The 22,361-nt window shown below is 27.2% G+C and overlaps 1 protein-coding gene across 1 annotated transcript; it reads right to left on the bottom strand.

Annotated features, from left to right (window-relative positions):
- Window positions 1-2,858: 2,858 nt before the first annotated feature.
- LOC105359853 (lipase member I-like) lies at window positions 2,859-8,388 on the bottom strand. The gene is made up of 5 exons (XM_011496572.1): window positions 8,063-8,388; window positions 6,639-6,745; window positions 5,526-5,830; window positions 3,535-3,636; window positions 2,859-3,226 (listed from the first exon to the last, which is right to left on the bottom strand). The coding sequence occupies exons 1-5, from the start codon at window positions 8,372-8,374 to the stop codon at window positions 2,964-2,966; spliced, it is 1,089 nt and encodes a 362-aa protein (XP_011494874.1). The 5' UTR covers window positions 8,375-8,388; the 3' UTR covers window positions 2,859-2,963.
- Between the last annotated feature and the right edge of the window lie 13,973 nt (window positions 8,389-22,361).

Raw genomic sequence — 22,361 nt, 5'->3', positions numbered from 1 at the left:
AAAATTGTTACTTATATAAATGTTTGTTGTAGTACAGATATGTACGTCGCCGAAGATACTAGCTTAATTCTTAATAGCGGGTAATGCAAATATGTGCTTAAATGTAAATGTATATATCTAGATATATAATAGACAGACATCATCATGTTCATATTTTTACCTCAAAAAAATTCAAAAATTTTCTAATGTTAATAGTAAAAATTTGAGTTTAACGAAACAAACTTTTCAATATTTATATCACTGCTCTTTAATAATGCAAATATCCTATACTTGATTATGACTTAAATTTAATTTCTTATGTCTTTATTTAATTTCGTATTTGACTGTAAATAAATACTTCAATTAAACTAAAAATGGTAATATAATTTATTTAAAATTTTTGTATGTATCATATATAAATTTTATATTATATAATAGCGTAGTTGATATATTTTATAATTCTTGCTATTTCTTTTAAATAAATATTTATAAAGAATATCATACTTATAATAATTATACTTGTTAATTTGACATGATGTTTAAAGAGGTTTAATGTTACTACATATAAGGTTTTATTTTCTTAAATCCGCTATTGAGCATTTATTCATAATGACATTTCTTTTACTATATTTTAAATAATGAAACTAAATTATCTTAAATAATTAACTATTGGCTAATATATATAAATAACTGTTAATAAGTTTATTTAATTTTCTAATTTGAAAAAGAAAATTTTTGGAAGAATTGAGATTAAATGCAAATTTAAAAATCTAGTAATGTCTTTGGCATTGAGAAAAAAATAGAAATAAATTGAAATTATTAAAAAGATATTTAATAATTAAAGATGAACAGTGATTCTTTTAGTAAATTCTTGAATAGAATAACTTATTATAAATAAACTTGTTTTAATATGTTGTATTTTCTCTCACTTATCTGTTCATTGAAATTTTATAAATATAAACATAGAAATTAATTTAAAAAATTTATACGTTAAAAATATCATTAAATGAAACAATGAAATAGAATAATTTATATAAATCATATTCCTCGATTTTTCACATATATATATATATATATATATATTATATGAAATTTCCTTTTTTGTCAATGCAATTAAACATCTGGCAAGTAATATCGTAAAAATTATATTTAAATTTCAAATTTTTCTTGCTCGAAATTATCAAGCACTAGTGTCATAAAACATCTGGAAGAACAATACTATAAACACGGGAAAATCCATAGTTAGACATCTGCATTTTCGTTCCGCTCGGTAACTACTTCAAGCATTACTGCAAGCGGACCTTCCTTCCTCTTCCCACTGTCCACAAGTTGTAATGCTGTCACCAGATGCGTCAGCGATGCCCCCCTTTCCGCTACCGACATGCTATCGCATGCGGCAGCAGCAACGATAAGTCTTCTTGTCATGAAGACCAAGAGACGACTAGGCCCTTAATTAACTCCGAAGCCACAAGAGGCGCTGCCTTTGCACTATAAGAGGAGGCTCTGATTGGACGTAAAATAAGGGAAGGGGTTCAAGTAAAATTCATGGTCAGCAAATGTATTTAAGGGGCGCAATTTTCAATACTCATCACTCTTGATTACTCTTGATATTTCTTTCTTAGTAGTATACTCTTGATATTTTTCTCTTAATAGTATACTATTGATATTTTTCTCTTAGTAGTACTCCCTCAATATAGTATACCCTTGAGATATTTTATACTCAGTTAAGTTTAGTGAAAGTCCATTAACACTGTTACTGGAACAGTAATTACAAGCTCTGGAGGAACGACGTCATACATCGTATGTCCATTAACGCAGTTCAAGAACCGGCGTTAGATGTTCAAAAGGAACGACGACATACATCGTATGTCCATTAACGCAGTTCAAGAAACGTCGTTACATGTTCAAAAGGATTAGTCTTCGTAAGTAGTATTATTACTACAATAATTATACATATATATTGAGATTTAGAGTATTACATCGATAAGCAACTAAGGGCGAGGAAGCTCCTCTTAAAACGACAGTGCGGAATAAATTCCAGTACGCGTCAAGTTCGCGTCCGCAAAAAGGGCGTTCCTTTCGGCAACCCTCACCTTAGTTCAAGTTCGGAAGCTTATGAAATTAAGCAACACACAGCGCGAGTGTCGACGAATCAAGTTTCGCGCCATTCGACATTCGTATTCAACAATCAAGCTGCATAGATTACTGTACGTTTGCCTCCGTAACACATTACTTCAACCCAAGAGTTAATCTATAATTAGTAATAGTAATAATAGTCAACCTTGTCAACAATAAATAACAGAATAAAAAGTAAATACTTCAGTCACATTTATATTGTATTATTATAATATTCCTTCCACTTGTGACCTTTCATCGCTACCACACAACATCCGTGGTCTCTGAGTTGTCAACGACATCAAATTGTATCCGTCGAACCGGCCTTGATAAAATAAGTCGGAACGACCAGTTGCACTTTGTACAATATCCATCGCTTTTTACAAATGTGACGCATTCATAAGTAAAAGCTTGATACATTAATATATAATCTTAGTAAACTTAATTTAAAAGCAATATAAAGAATAAGATGTATTATACAAAAATAATGTCACTAATAAAAACTTTATATGAACATTGATTAATTAATAAGAATAATATATCGAATAAAAAATGTTTTAATTTCATTTAATTTATTAGTTTTAATAAATTTAATTATAAATTGGTAAATATTATTTACATTTACAACTTTTTTAGAATATTTAATTACTTATCGAAAGTATAATTAAATAAATAAATAAATAAATAAAATCGAAATAAATACATTTACAACTTTTTTAGAATATTTAATTACTTATCGAAAGTTTAGTAAATAAAATTGGCGTAAATTATAAATAAGCCATTTTAAAGTAACAATTATGTTTGGTAGGAAACTTAACAATTTTTACTAAAAATAAACCAAATTTGTAATTATTTATTAAATTCAAAGTTTAATTATCTGATTGTATATTACAAAAAGGCGATTTACTAGTAGTAGGGACGTAAAAGGTAGATGACACCTTGTAATTATAAAGATCAGCATTTATTCCCATTTCTGGCCAATTCTTATCATTTTTTTTAATATGAATTCTAAAAGGACTTCTTAAAATCCATGGATATGCAGAAAATTTGCAGTTTTTTGAAATAGCTTGAATTACAGATTCCAGAAAAATCTTAAATCCGCGTCTATGACTGCATATACCATTTTCCATTGCTAAAGTATATAAAAACAATTTTTGTATATTGAATTATATATCAAATTTATTATACTAAAGAATTTATATTATTTCATTATTTTCTAGTTATTTTTTAATTTGAATGATATTCTTTACATTTTTAATTTTTTTCATTTAAAATAATTTTTTAACTATTTTATGATTTATAAATATTGATCTAATAAATTTTAACTAATAATACAAAGAATAAAGAATGCTGCATTATTTTAACATTATAAGAAAATAGATAAATTTACAATTGAATTTATGTAATTTCATTAAATTAATTAATTTATATTTCTGTTACCATGTACGAGCAGTTTTAATAATGAGGGAACTGATTTTTGGGACGCTAAGAAACCGCATCCTGGTTGTTTTCTTCCTCCGTTTACGTAAAAATCAGCATGTCCTGAAATAAAATTGTTCATAGAGTAAATATTTAGCTCATTAAAAAATCATATACATGTATATTTATATGTACATGAAATAGTGTTAAGTAGAATTTGGTTCTGTGAATATTTGTTACAAAAATCAGAACCAAATAAAGATACTTATTTTTTTCTAGTTTATTTTATTTTTAAATAACAAAATAAATACCATTATATAGTGAATACATAAATAAATTAATTAAAACATTTTATTATATAAAAAATTCAGCGTAATGTAAAATTTATAAATGAACATTAAAATATCCTTGAAAAATTTTTATTTGTAGATTATGTTTGATAAAGAACGATAAAATAATATTTGAGTAAATTCAGAATTCTTATTACAAATTTAGATAACCACATATGTTTAAATACTATCTAATTTTTTAATTCATCAAATTATTCTAGAATAATCTTTCAACTTTGCTTCAGACTTAATATATATTTATAAATAACTAAATACATATTAATGTAATTTTTATTGTTTCAATAAAAATATAAAATTTGCATTTCCTGTTAAATATTAATTTATATAATTTTAACAAAAATTATAAATTGATTGAAATTAAATCGGTATTTTAATTATTAATTTTTGAATAAATAAATAAATATATAGTTGTATCATATTATTTATATTAGATATATATTATATATATATATATATTTTTTTTTGTAGTAGATTTTTGTAGTAGAAGAAGAAGAACCCTTCATTTTTGTAGTAGAAAATAAATTTACTTTCTTTTTATTATTTCTTTATATAAGAGATATTTAAAATTATTACATACAATTATATAAGATGCAATAGCATATATTTAAATATTTATACATTTACATGAACGAATTGTTTTTATCGTTTTCAATTATTTTCAAAGATTGTTCTTAAAATCTCACTTTAATTTTTTATGATATTGTATAAATATATTCAATTTAATATTATTAGAATAAATATATATATAATTTTATACTAATATTTCTTTATTTTATGATTATGATATTAATAAAATTGTATATAAAATTTTTATTTTATGTAGCAAAATACATTTTTTATTAGTAGGTATTAGAATTAACATTTTTTAATTTATTAGTAATGAGTTCGTAAATTTTTAAAATTTATTTTTTCTGAAATCTAAATAATGTCTTGCACTTCACCTAAACTTCATATAGTCATATTTTAGTTTTCATTATAATAAACAAAGATTTCCTGCGTCAATGATTCTACAAAAATATCATATTATACATTTTCATTTTTTATAATTAAAGAAATTAAAGAAAAATCAAGTAAATTGATACGATATAAACAGAAATAACATGATTCAAAATACTTAATCTTATTTCTTGAGAACAATCTCTATTTACAATGATTATGTAAATAAGATATTTTATTTTTGAAATATTTAATAACTTTGAGGATAAAACAAATATTAATCAAGTTAAATTAATAAACAAAATTATAACAGATAAGTATAAACATTATTGAATACTTTCTAGGTTTTTTAATATAAAACATACATAATTTGACGAAAAAGTATAAACTTCCAAAACTACAATTTTATGTAACTCATGTTTTATTGTTTTATATTTTTGCTCAATTTTAAAAGTGTAATAAATAAGAACTAATACTTAATAAAATTAATAAATTAGTTTTCTTCTTAAGATTATTTTTCATTTCTCCAATTATTTGGTAAGTGCTTTTTATAACAAAATAAGAGTTTATATTGATAAATAAAAATATTTTTTAACAATAAATGTACTGTTTAGATAGTTTTGATTAAATTTAATATATTATTAATTTCATTTTTAAGATAGTCTATCAATTATGAACATTCCTTTCTAATTTTTCTACTTGTAATACTTTATACAATTTAAATACCGATAGGATCATAAAGGCCGAATGCTTCATTCTGAGATAGTGCACCATCTGTGTGAATAACGTCAACGAAATGAGCATTATTGCTTGACAAACGCAGTTTAAAGTTTGTTGGATTAAAACAAGGCCCAGCTGGATCAAGACCAGTGATACGGTTGACTAATAAGTTGTCTTCGATTTTTAATAATTCAGCTGTCTGGCCAACTACATGGGCACCGAGACTAAAACCTACTAAGTGTAGCTGCGGTACCCAATCATCATTAAATTTGTTTTCTTCTTTCCACAATTTTATGGTGTAACTTAAAACACTAACATGAACATTCTTAAATTTATTATCATATTATGAATTGTTAGTAAAAAACAAAATTCAATAGTCAATATATGATGCAAATTTAAAAATTGAATTTTATTATAACATTAATTTCTATTTGAAGAAATTCATAACATTTGAAAACTTTCCAATATATAAGAAAATTATATAGATTAAAAAAATTTGTTTGAAAAAAATAATTACATTAAAAAAAATAGTTACAATTCTAATACATTATTTATTCAAGAAAAATTATATCGAAATATTTTTATGGCAGTACGAATGTAGGTTTTCCCAATTACATCAATACTATTTGTTTAATATAGTATAGAAATTCAATTTAACATAAATGCTTATATTTTATTTCTTTAAATTATTTTTATTAATTTCATTTCATAATATAATAAATATTTTAATTAAATTTTCGTTGGCAATAGTAATTAATATATATATTTTTTTTTCACATAGAATATATTTATTACACCGTGGGCTTGTAATTCAATGTAAAGTTCCAAATTTTAAATCAAATTGTATTGAATTTTATTTTTTATCTTATCCATTGCATAGCTAAATATGTTTAAAAAATTATTTAGTGTTCTGATTGATTCATATTACAAGTAAATTAATTATTATTTATCAAATCAGAATTAATTAATATGCGAATATATTAAAACAAATAGTAAAAATTAAAATAAAAAATTAATTTAAAACGTTAAAATTGTTATTTAATTTTAATTTTCTTATATTTAATTAAATTATGTAAACTGTTTTAATATATAAAAAGAATTTGTAATAAGCAATTTTACTCTTTCAGTGTATAAGCAGCATATTTTGTATTAACAACAGCTTGAAAATATAGTAAAGCATTTGAACATCCTTTGTACCAATCCATGGAAACAACATTTACATCATCCTGAAAAAAAATTATTAAAATTGATCTAAATATATTATGATTGATATTTATATAGATATTTTAATTTTCTAATCAATTGATATTATCAATATTTATGTAAATATTTAATTTACGATATATTCATAATTCAAGAAAATAAATTTCAGAATCTTATTGTTTTCCTAGTATTACTATAACATCAAGTAATATTTAAACAAAATCTTTTGTTTTATTAATATATTGTAATAATTTGTGTGTGCATAATAATATATATTTAATGCATTGGTTTATAATATACAGTAATTAATTTTTAAAGTACGGAGAAAATGAGTATTTTAATATTACTGTACGTTTAAATCATTTTTTCTGTATTCTAGTATTATAATTACTAGTATAATAATTAGAATTAAAAAGCTCTTTCGCGTATACATTTTCAGATTTAACAGGTTTTTTTTAATAAATTCTTAATATATCTATTAATTGGCATAATTAATTAATGATTTTATTTATTAAGTTCTTTATTCATGGCGAGTTTACAGTTGTTACTTTATCATTAATTTACTTGTTAACTGTTTTTCGAAACACGTAACTGTATTTGAATGAATTCTTAACACCTTTGGCTATAAAACTTATTAAACATAATTAATTAAACCTATTAATTCACTTTATTTTATTAGTATTATTATTGAATATAATGTTTTAATCTTATTCATTATTGTTATTCTTCAAACTCTTATTTTCAAACCACATTTTAATATTTTTATGTTTAATAATGTCTAATTTGCTTAAAAAATTATTTCACTATAAGCTTATTTAATAATTAAATATTAAAGGAATATTAGGATTATATATAGTCTAACACCTTATTTATGATCATTTAAAAACTTGCTCAAATTCATATTATTCTATAAAACCATTTTTATCAATACTAGGTATTAATTTACATATGTCTTATTAAATATGTCCCTATAATGAATACTTAAAAATAGTTTATAATAAAAGTATTTTTAATAAAATACTATTTTACTTTAAACTTTAATTTTTCTTACAATATAAAACAGTTTTTAAATAAAATTTTAATTTAATTTAAAATGAATGAATTTAATATGTTCATTATCTCTTTATATATATTTAAAAGATTTATCGTATTTAAATTGAAAATAATAATTAATTAAATAATATAAAAATATCATAGATAAATTATTAATAATTTAATTCAAATATGATATATAAACCTCAATAATAATTGTTGAATTAAATCAGTTAGTGACAATAATTGTTTTATCTCATTTTAACATATTGGTATTCACATCATTAAATAACAATGTAAAATCTTACCCATTTGAGAAGTGCATCTCTTAAATCTTCAAGTTCGTTTATGTGTTCATTGGAAATAGCTAATCCATGTGTAATTACTATAGTTTTACGTTTTGGATCAAAACCGATATTCAAAGGTGAGAAGGAAGTGTTCGAACCAATTACCTGATCGATCCTGGTTCTTGTGGATAATGTAATATTGATATCAAATGATTTATATTTTAGTTTAACGGGCCAACAATTAAGATTTATTTCATGATTATCTCTGCATTCTATTTCAGTAAGTATAAAAAATAATGTATAAAATAGTAAAAATATAAGTATTTTATACATATTAAATAAATTTTTAAAATATAAAAATCAATTTTTCAGATAAATTTTTAATATATATGAAAGTTATTGACATATCTAGAATACTAATAGTCTTGAATTAGCAAAGTTTTAATAATATTTAAAGGTATAATTGCACTGTAAGTAAGATTATTTACTGAACGTAACTAATTAATTTCTGTTTCAATTATGATAACATTTTTCTGGCTTTTTCAGCTTAATATATATACTCTCTTTCGTTAATTTATTTACTACTTATTGTGTACAAAATTTTATCTTATCATAAAAAGGTAACCTTGTATGTGAACAAAGTTTATGTCGCGTGTCAATATAAAGATCTTTGTTCTTAAAACTGTGAAATATTTAACTTATATTAAATAGTTTAATTAAAATATAATATTAGAAATAATTAATAATATATAATTTAATAAATTAAAAATATGAAAGGAGATGATGAAAAATCTTGTACATTTTATATTAAAATTTTATATGTGGAAAATCATATCATACTAATAAATATTATGATTCTGTTAAATTTATTACAATATCTAATAACAAAATTTTCTTTTATATAACTTAAATCATTAATATTAGTGGATAATTTTTACTAATGTAAATAATATTAATACCTATATATTCATTTAATTAATATTGTAATTGTATATATTACATATTCTGTTTCGATTAAGTAATTTTTAATAGATTACATGTATTTTTTATAAAAGATTGATTTGGTCCTATTTATCTTTATCGGTTAGAAAATAGATTTGTAAGCTCATAACCTGACCTACTTATGTACTTGAAATGACAAATATTTTTAACTATTGATTCGTTTGTGGCGACTCTCGCAGAGTAAGAAGTTGCAAAGATATAATACAGTTTTCAAGACATATACACTTTTAAGATAATTAAGATATTATCTGTTAAAGTATGTCCTTAATAATACAAAGTGCATACATGCATTAATGAGTGCATATGTATATACATATATATATATATATATATATATATTTATTTATTTATTTATGTACAAATTAATATTTTTGTTATACTATTAATAGAATTAGTGTATTTGGATAAAAATTACTTGTAAGTAAATAGGTTTTGTAAATTTAATTTGAATTTTAGAATTTCTTATTTTAGTTCGAATTTATTTTTATTCTATAGCGCTATTTCAATTAAAATTTTATTAATTATTCTAATAATAATCAATTTTCTTTACATTCTTTTCATTTTATGGATTATAAGTTTTAATTTTTTCATACTTATTAAATGCACATTTAACAATTAATTATTGATTAAACATTATTTATTCAATATTTTAATTAAGTAGAAACATAATTGATTCATCATTTCCGTTTAAATATTTAAAAATATTTTTAATGAATACATGATTAAGCATATATTTTTATTATTATTATTTATGCTTTAGTAAACAACAAGAGTTATTGATATATATATATGTTATCGATCAATTCAGGATATTTAAATTAATTTTAAGCTTCTTTGTAAAATTTAATAAATATATAAATGATGTAATTTCATACACTTTTTGAATCTGATAAAACTTCAATTCTGTGAATGTATAATTTGTATTATTCCAGTAAATTTGTAATAATAATAATTAGATTTAAAAAATTATATAGTTTCTTTTCATATTACTAAAGTTTCTCAGTCAAATTGTTAAAAAAATCCCTTATGTATTTCTTATAATTGTCTTGCTTATAATACATTTTGAATCTTAGATTATTTATGTAGAAGAATATTTAGTTAAAATCAAATTTAAAATTCAATAATTGTTAGTAAAATAAATAATTGAAATATTTTAATTTAAACATATGTTTATTTAACTTTTCGTTTTCTTATAAATGTATTTATTTCATTAAAAATTATGATAATTAAATTTTTTTTACAACTATTATATTAAGTTGTATATTTTGATATTATTTTATAGATTTTTGTTTAATTATAAATTATTACCCATGATAGTAAGTAAAAGTATTAGTAAATTAGTAAATTTGCGAAAAATATAAATCTTAGAAATATTTTAAAACTCATAAAATTAATATGTATAAACTTATGTTAAAACATTGAAAATGATATATTCAATATATACTTTATCTCTTATAATTTAATGATAAAATAAAATATAATTTATATAATATAATGTAATGTCGTTTTACTATTAATATTTTATTTTCAGTTTTAATAAATAATTGTATTTTAAATGGATTTATAGAAATTTAATAGTTTTTCAAATTTTTATTATTGAAATGTATTTATTTGGAGTTTCCAAAAAATTTCATGGTTAACTTATTAGAAAATAATACATAAAAATAACAGTTTAAGATCTTATTTTATGTGATTTAATATTTATCGTTATTTTGTAATAACTCGCATGACACAAGTAATGTTAAATATTAACAATTACAAGTCTTCTTTTTAATGCTACATTAATAGCTGCATGCAAATGAAATAACTGAATGCATATCATTAATATATTACTATAAATACAAATCTAATTGTTATTATACATACGAATAGCAATCACAGAATACCATCAAAATAGGTGTATGGATTATTATTAAGTTTTCTTTATAAAATTATTTTATTAAAACATTAATTTGTAACGTATATTTTATAATTATTCATTATATTTGATTTCAATATGATTTTTCATATAAAAACACAAATTTGTATACAAATGCATAAAAAAAAATTAGTACATATTTTTAAACGTAATTTGAATTATCAAATGTATGTGTACGTACACATATAATAATTAATATATCATCAATTCCAAATTAAAATAAGATTTGGTTTTAGACTTTGAAAAATTATAAATTTATTAGTATATTCAAATTCTCTCAAACCTATTAGATACATTTTTAAAAAAGATATATTGTTGCTCATTATTTAAAAAATTATATGAATTGATTTAAATATTATTCAGTAAACTTCATTAAAATTAGTGATTTAATTTTTAGTTTAATTTAAGTTTAGATAAATACAAATTTTTTCCTTTTGAAATGAATAAAAATGCAAACTTTTCACAAATATTGAATTTTTTATCAATATTGATTTATAAGTGCATATTCCATTTAATTATTCGTCCATAATTTAAAAATTTTGCTTTAATTAGCTTAAAGATAATAAAAAATTGTTTGTATTAAGGTTCTTTATAATAAAATATAAAACTGTCTATTGTTCTTATGATCTTGTCTCCAAATAAGAAAAATCAAAGGAAGCTTTTGACATAAAAATATATGATTAATCGATAAAATTAATAAATAATTTGCAATATTGAAAAATAGCAAATTTAACTTATATATAATATTTTTTATACCTATTAAGTAAGTAAAACTAGTATTTTGTGTTTGATTGTTTCTAATATATTATAATATTAGCCTAGAATCATCAGAATAATCAGTAATGAAATTTATGTTTCAAAAAGAGCATAAAATTTTGTTAAACAGGCACAATGCAGATAAACAAGTAGCTAAATTTTAATTTAATTTAATTTAAATATATAATATATTCAGATTGCTGCCTGTTATAAGTATCATTATTATCTTTATCATAAATATATATATATATATATATATATATATATATATATATATATATACATACATATATGTAACTTCCCTTAGAAGGCAAATAAAAATTTAGGAAAAACATATTTTCAATGATTTGTCACGTAATGTAATAATTAGCTACAAATGTTGAGCCATAATTCTTCGTTGTAGATGTCTATATTTTTTCGAAAGTCAATCTTATAATTGCTATTATACATACAAACTTAATACATAATAGTACTTTTACTTATTTATTTTTGTGATATAAATTTAAAATTTTTTCATTACCGTGACGAAAATTTATTTATTTGTTTAACAAATTCACAGTCGCATTCATGGCGTAATATGCACAAGTTATTCAAACAAAATTACAATACACGATGTTTAGAGCAATTTTTATAGTTGACATAATATATTTTATCTTTTATTGTTTTTTTAAAATTTTTATTTAGCTGTTCACAGTCGGAATTGAAGCAACTTATGTTATAGAGATACGGATAAACAGTTTTATGCTAAGTATTAAACACTAGTTAATCAATTTTAATAAAATATGTCATTTTAAATAGTCATTATTAATTTATGCTTTTTCTATTAAATTATTCATTTTCTTTATAAATTTTTATAAGCTGTTTAAATTGAAAATATTGGAATTATTAATGTATATGGGAGAATTCAAATAAAATTTCACTTTATCTTTATTACTGGGAGCAATTAAAATAATCAAATTCTTATTTTCTTAACTAATTTTAATAACTAATTGATTAAAAAATGATTTATATTATTTATTGTTACTTTTATTATGCAGTTTTATTATATATATTATAGAAATACAAGTGTCTGGTTAATTGAAAAAAATCTTATTAATTATAAAATTTTACACTTTGAATTCATAAAATAATCTTAATAATCTAACTATTATATTATTACTTAAAGAACTATAAAGTTACACTAAACTAAAAAGTTATAATAATATATAAACCTGGAACATATTTTAAAAATAATTAAATTACTTATAATAATATCTATAATGGAAAATAATCTATGCTATATATGCTGAAGGTTACTAAAAACATAGAATAACTTTTTAAAGATTGTAAATTCATTATTAATGATACGTAGTATTGTTAGCAATATCAAAGCTATAATGGAACTTTGTTAAATTAAAATTAGTTTCTTCAACTTTCTAATTAAAAAAATTTTAGTTTTTCATTTATTTTGATTGTTTATTTAATATTTTAATATCTTATTTGAATTCTAAGTTGCTATTAACTTGCTATACATTATTCGTGGTAAATTTTCAATTGTTTAAAACATTTTTCTATTGACAGTTTTTTGTTAGTGTGAAATATTTAATTGTAATCATTGTTAATTTGTGATTTTGAGAATTGGAGCACCAAGCCTTCTAGCCCTCAAAAGTTTGTAAACATTTGATAAGCATAATTCTCGACTAGCTCAAAGTTCAGATTCTTGAACGTTCAGCAAGCCGGCTAGTCTCTGCATAGTAGCACCTAAGTATTGTTGTCAGCGATGATACTTTACAAAGCGCACATCAAAACTCCTCGTAGTTATTACTCCGAAGTCACTCAGTACATAGTATCAGTTATTCCTCCGAGTTCGTTACTCATCCTAGTCAGTCATTTACGCCCTAGCCACGTTATTAAGCCGGAGTCTATAGCTGAGAGAAAGTCACACATTCCACGCTCTCTCAGTGCAGCCATTGCAGGGAACATTCGTTCGATTCTCCAGTGCGCAACTGTTAGCAACTGATCAAGGGAACTGACCGCAGTACAAGGAAATAGTCAACTACAAGAAGCATGATATCGGACCCTCCTTCAGACGAAGGCATACCAGTAGTCTCTATTGAGGATAACTACCAGCCAATTAATACCATACTCCCTTTATAAGTATGGTTGACTCTCCCTGATAATCCTTGCAACGTTAGCACAGACCACAATTCCCATACTCCTCTTATGAGTATGACCGATTCTCCTTGCTAACTACCACTACCACCTTCCCATGCTTATAAGTCGACTCTTCTTGCTGACCTTTACAACGTTAGCATATACCTCAAACCAAGCCATATTCCCCTTCAAGGAATATACAAAATCCATTGCTGATCCCCATAACGTCATCGACAACATCATCAACATCGCCAAGGAGCAACTATATAATTACGATAGAACATAATTCACTCTCTCCCACGAGAAGTGAATTCAGAACAACAATAGTGTAATTGTCAGTAAAACCAAATAAACGATGTTTTACACAAGTTTTTACACACTATACATATTTACAGCCCTTCCACTTATGTCATTTCCTAAGCATCGCTAAGGCGGGCGACAAACAAACTGAACTATTGAACTTGGCAGTTCGAGCCAGAAAATTAAATACATTTTCAACATTTAATCCTTCTAACCGGAGAAATACACAAGCTTTCAAAGATATGATAATATTTCAATTCCAATATACAGATATCCAGAAATAACAATAAGTGATATTTAAAAAACACGAATATGGTCTTATAAAATAATTGTTTATTATATAAATACAAATATTAAATACTAACTGTTAAATACACATACTATATATTAAATACAAATACTAAAATACAAATCCGAATGTAAATATTTTATCGATTTTCAATATAAACCAGTTTATAATATTTGTGATATTATTTTTTAATAATAATCTTTCTATACTTTATGAAATAAGCTATTAAAAAATAAATAACATTGAATTTAATTATTTATAAATATTTATGTTAGAAATGTAAGTAATAAATATTAATATTATACGATGTTATAGGATTATATGATTTAATTGTTTTCAAAAAATAATTCCACAAATCTGACTCGTCAGCCAAACGCGGAAAATCAATTTAGAATAAAAAACCCACTAGATGTTGTGTGGGATTGTTGGGCAAGTAAAGGGTTAATGCACGGATTCAATAATTAACACATATCTTTATTATTGCTGTTTATTCCATTTATTTCACTTTATTTCCAAGTTGGAATCATTAACCATGGTGAAATTACAAATAACCTTCGTATTTCTTAATAATCTTGTGGCGTTGAGATATATCTGTTTATTGGAGAACTAGAGGATAATCAATTTCGTATTCTCTGCATATAACTGGTGAGATTATGATTTATTGTAAAAAGAAATAGGTTATAATCTATTGAATATTATCACTTTTGAGGTTATGATTGTTGTAGTGCTCTGATCGAACACTACAATATTATTGTGTTTTAACTCAACACATGTGCAGTTGCCTCTAAATAATGGGTCTATAAATAGAGGTTATGCGAAGCTGTGCGCCACCTGTGGCGGGAACAACTTATCGTTGGAGGAAGTGAAAAGCCACTGTGGCGTCTATAGCTGGTCTTGTTTTTAGAGTATGTCTGGGAAGCTTCGGTAGTTGGACCTGTATCCGACAGTTTTCAAGGTAAAGCCGAGAGATCATGAATCAGTACTAGCGGTAAGGACTTACTTGCAGTGTATCGTGAATTTTCCAGTCTCTCTTCGTTGGCTTGATGTGAAGCTCCCTTTGAACAATTGCAGCTCTTAAATTCCTTGTTTGTCTCCAAGTGAGATTACAAGTGGTCTGGTCCTATGCAATTTAGTCTTGATGAGATCAATTTCAACCGTATACTAATTCACAATCGTAGAAAGAACTTCTATTAGACTCAGCTGAACGACTTGTCTCTCTGGTCCTCCTCCGTGAGAGTAAGTCGTGACTTATCCTTCAAATGTGTGTGAAGTGTTAGAAAAGAATAAGTGGTGGTACATTACGTTGTCCTTTCTTAAATGGTTCACTGGTCCCGTTCCACTTGGGACCCCTTCTTCTTTTAATTAATTAACCAATCAGAGGTTGATCTTGGGCAGCATAATAGATTATGCACGCCTTCATTTCCACTTCTTTCCGGGCTCAGTCCCGAATATGCTAATCGGAAAAGTGTCGGAAAGTGGGGAGCTTTTACCATTGGTCACCTCTCCTTGGTCGCCTCACCCTTCTCTGGGACTTGGCTAGACGAATGGTCCTCTTGGGCGTGGTCGATTGTCCAATGCGATCGACCAGATATGGTATAACCAAGAACAATGCGAGCATTGTCTTAAAGGCCGAGTACACACGTATGGCCATTGCAGGTTGTTGCACGTGCGGGGTTTTTGGGTTGCTGTTAATATAGGAAATGTTTTGTACTCGATGCTTTACGCATATCTGATATTCGTTCTGAATCTACTTTAGGGTTCTCCCGGCAATAAACTCATTAAGTACTACTGCACTGGAAGCATGAGCACGTTTCACTGGAGTTTTCCAGATATTTTATGACACTAGTGCTAAATAATTATGAGCAAGAAAGTTTTGAAGTCTTAAATACAAATTTCACGATGTTACTTGCCAGATGTTTTATTGCATTAAAAAAGAGTCTCGCATTCTCAAACAAATTGAATTATTACAATATTGAATTATTAATTTTTTCAACTTTTTTATAGATTTAAATATTAATTGTATTATAACTAATTACTCATTAAATTAAATTAAAATATTTATATGAAACAATAGATGCAAACGTTTCTAACATTATATCAAATTCAACTTTTGGAAAAAAATGATCTGGAAAAACTCATTACGAAAAAATTTCATTTTAATATATACAAATTAAATAAATATTTTCAGCATTTTTATAAAACAAAATTGCTAACTCAAAAATTTATTTAGTTATTTTTTAAATAAATTTTGGAAGTATGTTGAAATAGTATAGTTCATATCTTTCGAATATTTTAGGAAAGCATTTAGATTTTATATGATAAAAATCAATCTTAATGCTAAGTTCACTAAATTTATTTTAAATTACTACAATACAAGGTTTAAAAAGAATGTTTTTATTATCGTTTAGTTTAATAATAATAGGTGATATTATCTCCATAATAAAGCGAGGCTATTAAGTTGTAAAATATTATAACAAACCATTATTTTATATTAATATTTATAACTTTCCTAATTTATAATAAAATAATTTTACATATTTTTAATGATTTAAATTATTGTATTACCTACAGAATTTTTAGATCTTCAATCATCATGCGATAGTGTTCGGATTTAAAGGGTTAGCTTATGGCTCGAACTGCCAATTCAATAGTTCAGTGGATTAGTCTCTCGGCAGGATAATTTTTAAAGGAAATCAATAACGGACAAGGCTGAAAAATATAATATATTTATTTTAAAACAAGGTTTAATGAGTGTAAACAATTATAATAATATTGCACTGTTGTGTAGAAATAAGTAATTCTGTTGGATTATTCAAAAGATGTGTTCTTGTGATTTTCTGCTATAAAGGCTTCTTTGGATATTGCTGTTTTGCTTTGAGGTTATGTTGATGTTATCAATGTCAGCTGATGTCAGTCAATCATGCTTGTGAGGCAGCATGAGAAGATGGTAGTTGAATCAAGTATGCTTGATTATTAAGTGGCGCGTTGCGCTTAAATGTGCATGCGGCGTCTTCAGCGCCGGCAACAGTGTCGATGCGCGTCCCTTCCAGAAATTTTCCTTTGGCGTGAGAAAACGAAGCTTCTAGAAGTTTCGAAGGCGTCCCTTTTTTGTGAGTGCTGGCAGTAAATAATATTTCAAATCGTAAACTTGCTCGGACTTACCGAGTTTTATTTGTAAACATTTTCTCGAGTGCCCGCCTCGGTCCGCACGTGCGGATCAGCCTAGGCGCACGTGGTGGCCAGCCTTGCTGCACGCACGGTCAGTCTAGGCGCACATGCGGTACGCCGGACTGCGCAAATGAACTTTCTTTTGTTTGAAATTCATGAGACTGCTTCAATCCCGAACAGATAGTAATAATAATTGTTACGGGTTGAAGCAGTTGAAAGCGGAATACAAAAGTGGGAAAGATATGAGCTCCCGGACTGTTTTTAAACACGAGCCAGCGAATTCAAGAAATTTATCTACGCTGAAAACTAGAATATATGGTTAGAATTCGGAAAAGTAATGCCGATGAACCTTCCAAGGCTATACCCTATTAACGTCACGATAAATATCGGCATACCAACAGGCATCGGATATTTAAGACATCGGATACTACGAGAATATTTAAGAGCAGTGCTTGATGCGCAGCTCACAGTGCTAGTAATAATTACGCTGTCACTACGACTGGCTCACTATTTAATCTTCAAGCTTCTCTCTACAGTCATCACTCATTGTAGCGATACACGTACATAACACTCAAACAATAAGCAATCTAACGATACAATAGTGATGCTACACTATCAGAATCCGTTAACTAAACTTAAACTAATAAAGCGCTAGTGCTAACAAACATAATCGAGAGTGAAATTATCGAAAGTATACTACTACATGTATTACCGGATCACACCGACACTAAGGCAGCAGCGACCCGGTCTCCTTTAGAAAGCTTCGGTACGACAGCAGCAGCTCTTACGCACCGATACTAAAGCAGCAGCGACCCGGTCTCCTTTAGAAAGCTTCGGTACGACAGCAGCAGCTCTTACGCACCGATACTAAAGCAGCAGCGACCCGGTCTCCCTTAGACGGCTTCGGTATGACAGCGGCGACTCTCACGCATACTACGACAGCAGTCGCTCTTACGCACCGACACTAAAGCAGCAGCGACACAGTCTCCTTTAGAAAGCTTCGGTACGACAGCGGCAGCTCTCGCATACTACTATAGCAGCACTTCTCGGTAGGGAAGGAGTCACTCCTCACATTACGGAGAGTACACACACTCTCCTCAGCACGTAACACAATCGAAGAAACTTCATTAAATTATTCATTCACTCCATCATACATACCCTTTATGCCCATTAACTATTTATTATATTATTGTATTTAATAAAGGAAAGTCAAGAAACTCTGCGTGTAAAATTGAATAATTGCATTGCCCCTTCCATTTGCCAGCAACACCTTACCTAACATCAACAGGAGGTTTTTAGTCTGATACCAGACATTTTGTTCCTTCGAGCTGGATAAGTGGAAATCAGTGCATGCGTCCAATACTATACTAAGGGAAAATAATCATAATGATAACAACAGTAAACGGATCACTGATTACAAAAAAATGAGTTTCTTCACTACTTAAGTGCAACCACGCGTAGCACATGGAGCACAAACTCCAACATGGATGAGATATCATCTATGGAAGAGACCAGGGATGAATCACTTAAGACATTCGCAATGGAATATAACTCGAATGAAACCACCTGGACAGCGACAGGTGTCAATCACGAGTACTGTACAAGGGGGGCAGTGGAAGAAGAGCGTACAAGCTGTGTTACTGTAGTAGCGAATGCCAGAAAGCCGTGTCGAAAATTAAGCGAATCGACACAAACAAGCAAATTACCGAGCCTGAATAGAAGGCACATGCAGTAGATCCACGAGAAATTACTCATCTTTCCGACATAATTATTTCAAAATCTCTAAACGACATGGGAGCGATCAACCAAGTCAATCAAGTAGTAATCCACCACCAATCGCACTACGTCAAGAGGATACGGAGATTTACAACCTTCTACCTCAACATGTAGTGCATGCTACCACCAAGTGGAAATCACCAAGGAACTGCAAGAATCAGAACAACTCTCATTGTCGACTGAGAATCATTATAGTGTATGTTCAAGAATGTAAGAAAACTCCCAGCTCATTAAACACCTGGAAAATTCGAGATCAGAGTTCCGAAAAAGGCGAACTCTCAATACTCGAGAAATAACATTCAAAAACGCGCCTCGGATTAACTAAATCTAAACAATTCAGTAAAACTTCGAATATCTAAAGAAAATACAATTCATAAACACATCTGGCGAGAACAAGGTTCCAAGTGTCCAGCAAAACAAGTCATAAAACTTCTGGCATAATCAAGTCATAAAAATATAAGCAAAAACTACCTCGTCTTACATCCGAAAAAAGGGATATTAAAGGTAACACTGCACGCATACGCTGTTGTCAAGTCCAGCTACATGTGCCTCGGATAGTGAAGCGAGAACGTGCCAAAGAAGTCCCCCTCTCATGGTGGGACTGCAAGTAAGAAGCGCTCTGATTGGAGCTGTCAATAATGAAATGATCAATTCGATTGGAGACGCTCAAAAAGAGGCGCTCTGATTGGAAACGCCAAGAAGCAGGAAATTCATAAAGGCCACGCGGTGGTGAATGCAGAGAATGCCTTCAAGAAAGACGCCAGCAAGGCCTACAAAGTCTCTTCTCACCAGAGAAGCCGACAAGGCTGCTTCTCCAAGGGAATGCCAAATAACAAGGATGTAGACATACACAAGTAAAGACCGATTAAGAGGCAAAGCCTTGTCATATCCAACTCATAACAAGTGCAAGATAAGTGCAAATCAAATCATACACATGCAGCAGTGCAAGATAAGGAAAAGGGAACAAGTAAACAGTAGTGCACAAGGCACAATATAATCACAACCTATAAGGAGCCGTTCGAGGCAAACTCAGCAAACAATACGAGGTATAGCCAGAAAAACACAAAACATAAACTACAAGCTGCCGCACGAGGCACAACCTGCAGACATCACTAGCTGCCATCAAGAGCACAAAATCAGAAGAACTCATAAGGTAAAAGTTCCATTCCTTAATAACGATAATAATACACAATATGCCTCACAAGGTAAGGAACTGTAGAGCGACTAAGCTCACAATCTGCAAACGCATAAGGGGCAAGTTTAGCTCCCACAAGAAAGACTTACGAGGCGCCGTACGCAGCAATATCTGCAGACTAAGATGAAGTGCCACCAAAAGCGCACCTGCAGAGCCTTCAACGTAAGCAATAAGACAATACCAAGGCAAATTCAAGCTACTACCACGTGCCACTGCACAAGGAAGCACGGGGGTTTACGACCTTGTTCTTCTACGTGTATAACACCACCACAACGTGCATTACATATAGAGGACCAGAAGGTTACGCCATTCTACTTGTACATGCAACGCAAATTACCGCTCTGTGGCATTAGTAATACAAAACTCAAGAAACGAAGGCATTCAAGCATAAACTAAAAATCATTATAATACAACTAATGCAATTATCGCAATAAACTAAAACAAATACCAAATCTATTTATTATTGAATACATGCACTATCCTGTCCACTTGTCCGCAATCCTCCCTTCCACCATCTGGGAGTTTACACCTAACTCTAGATATGTGGCCCTCCTAGCCAGATACTCTATTTTTAGACAGTGTAATTGTAAAATAAACGCAGCAAACACAACGAAAAACAGACCTGTTAATTACTGAGTAAAGCACTACCCTTTCAAATTAGATAACGAATTTATCTGGTACCAAACCATTGTAACATTGCTTATTATATCGTTATTTACACAGCATTAAAAGTAACTAAAATTTAGGTATATTTTTTAATAACTTCGAAATTAACAAATTTCAAAAGATCATCAACGCTTTGATATTTATCTTAATTATTTTTGAATATTTAATATTCTCACATTTTTTCAGTTTTTCAGAACTAATTGAGACTAAAAAAAATTCAAGATTAATCTAAAATTATAATACCAAGATTTTATTACTTGTTAAAATTTGAGCATCCGGAAAGAGACTTCTTATTTACTAGCAAATTAAAGGATAATCAAATCCTTTCTTTTTAATTCGAAACCGGAAGAGATTTTTTATAAACTGCTTTAGATACAAAATTAACATTAAAAAGTTATACCTCAAATTCTACATTTACAGTAATAACTATTATTATATATTAGGTAGAAAAAGAATATCCTGATATAATGTAAACCTCAATTCTGCAAATATATTAAATGTAGAAGAAGCACATTAAACTTCTTTTTATAGTTGACCTACTCTTATTTTAAATCTCTCAAATTCGAATTGTATTGAATATTGTATAACAATAAGATATTTATTTTGAATTTTGTTTAAAAATAGTGTACCGGGCGAGGAGGGCCAAGTAACTAAGATTAGATGTGAGCTCCTGATGTTGATAGGAGGATTGCAGGCTAGTGGACAAGATAGTACATGTATTCAATAAAGAGTAGTTTTGTTATTTAGTTTGTTTTATTTTTATGATTGCACTAATTAAATTATAATTAGTTTTATTTTTATAATTGATTTTTTGGCTTTTCTTGATTTGTATGATTATTGCCACTGAGCTATCACGTAAGTCACATACACAGGAAGAAGTCGATACCTTGCTGGTCCTCTATATGTAACACGCGTGTAGATGAAATAATACACACAGAAGAGCGAGGTCGTAAACCCCTGCGCTTCCTTGTATATGACCACGTGGCGTTGCTTGAATTGCTTGTATTATGTTTTGCAGATAGCTTTACGTATCTGCAAATTGGCGTGTATAGTTTGATATAGTTATGTATTAATTTGTAATGGAACGTTACCTCGTGAGTCTGCACGTTGTGTATAG

This window comes from Ceratosolen solmsi, unplaced genomic scaffold, assembly GCF_000503995.2.
Source record: "Ceratosolen solmsi marchali unplaced genomic scaffold, CerSol_1.0 scaffold29, whole genome shotgun sequence".
In the NCBI taxonomy this organism is placed as follows: Eukaryota; Metazoa; Arthropoda; class Insecta; order Hymenoptera; family Agaonidae; genus Ceratosolen; species Ceratosolen solmsi.
The sequence above is the reverse complement of the archived record's forward strand: the minus strand, read 5'-3'. Positions and strand labels throughout refer to the sequence as shown.

Excerpts from the sequence above, each read along its gene's own strand:
- LOC105359853 (XM_011496572.1), bottom strand. The coding sequence starts at position 8,374 with ATGTATAAAATACTTATATTTTTACTATTTTATACATTATTTTTTATA. Across the intron at positions 6,746-8,062 it reads GAGATGCACTTCTCAAATGG|GATGATGTAAATGTTGTTTC; the intron begins GTAAGATTTTAC and ends ATTTTTTTTCAG. Across the intron at positions 3,227-3,534 it reads ATTAAAACTGCTCGTACATG|CAATGGAAAATGGTATATGC; the intron begins GTAACAGAAATA and ends TATATACTTTAG.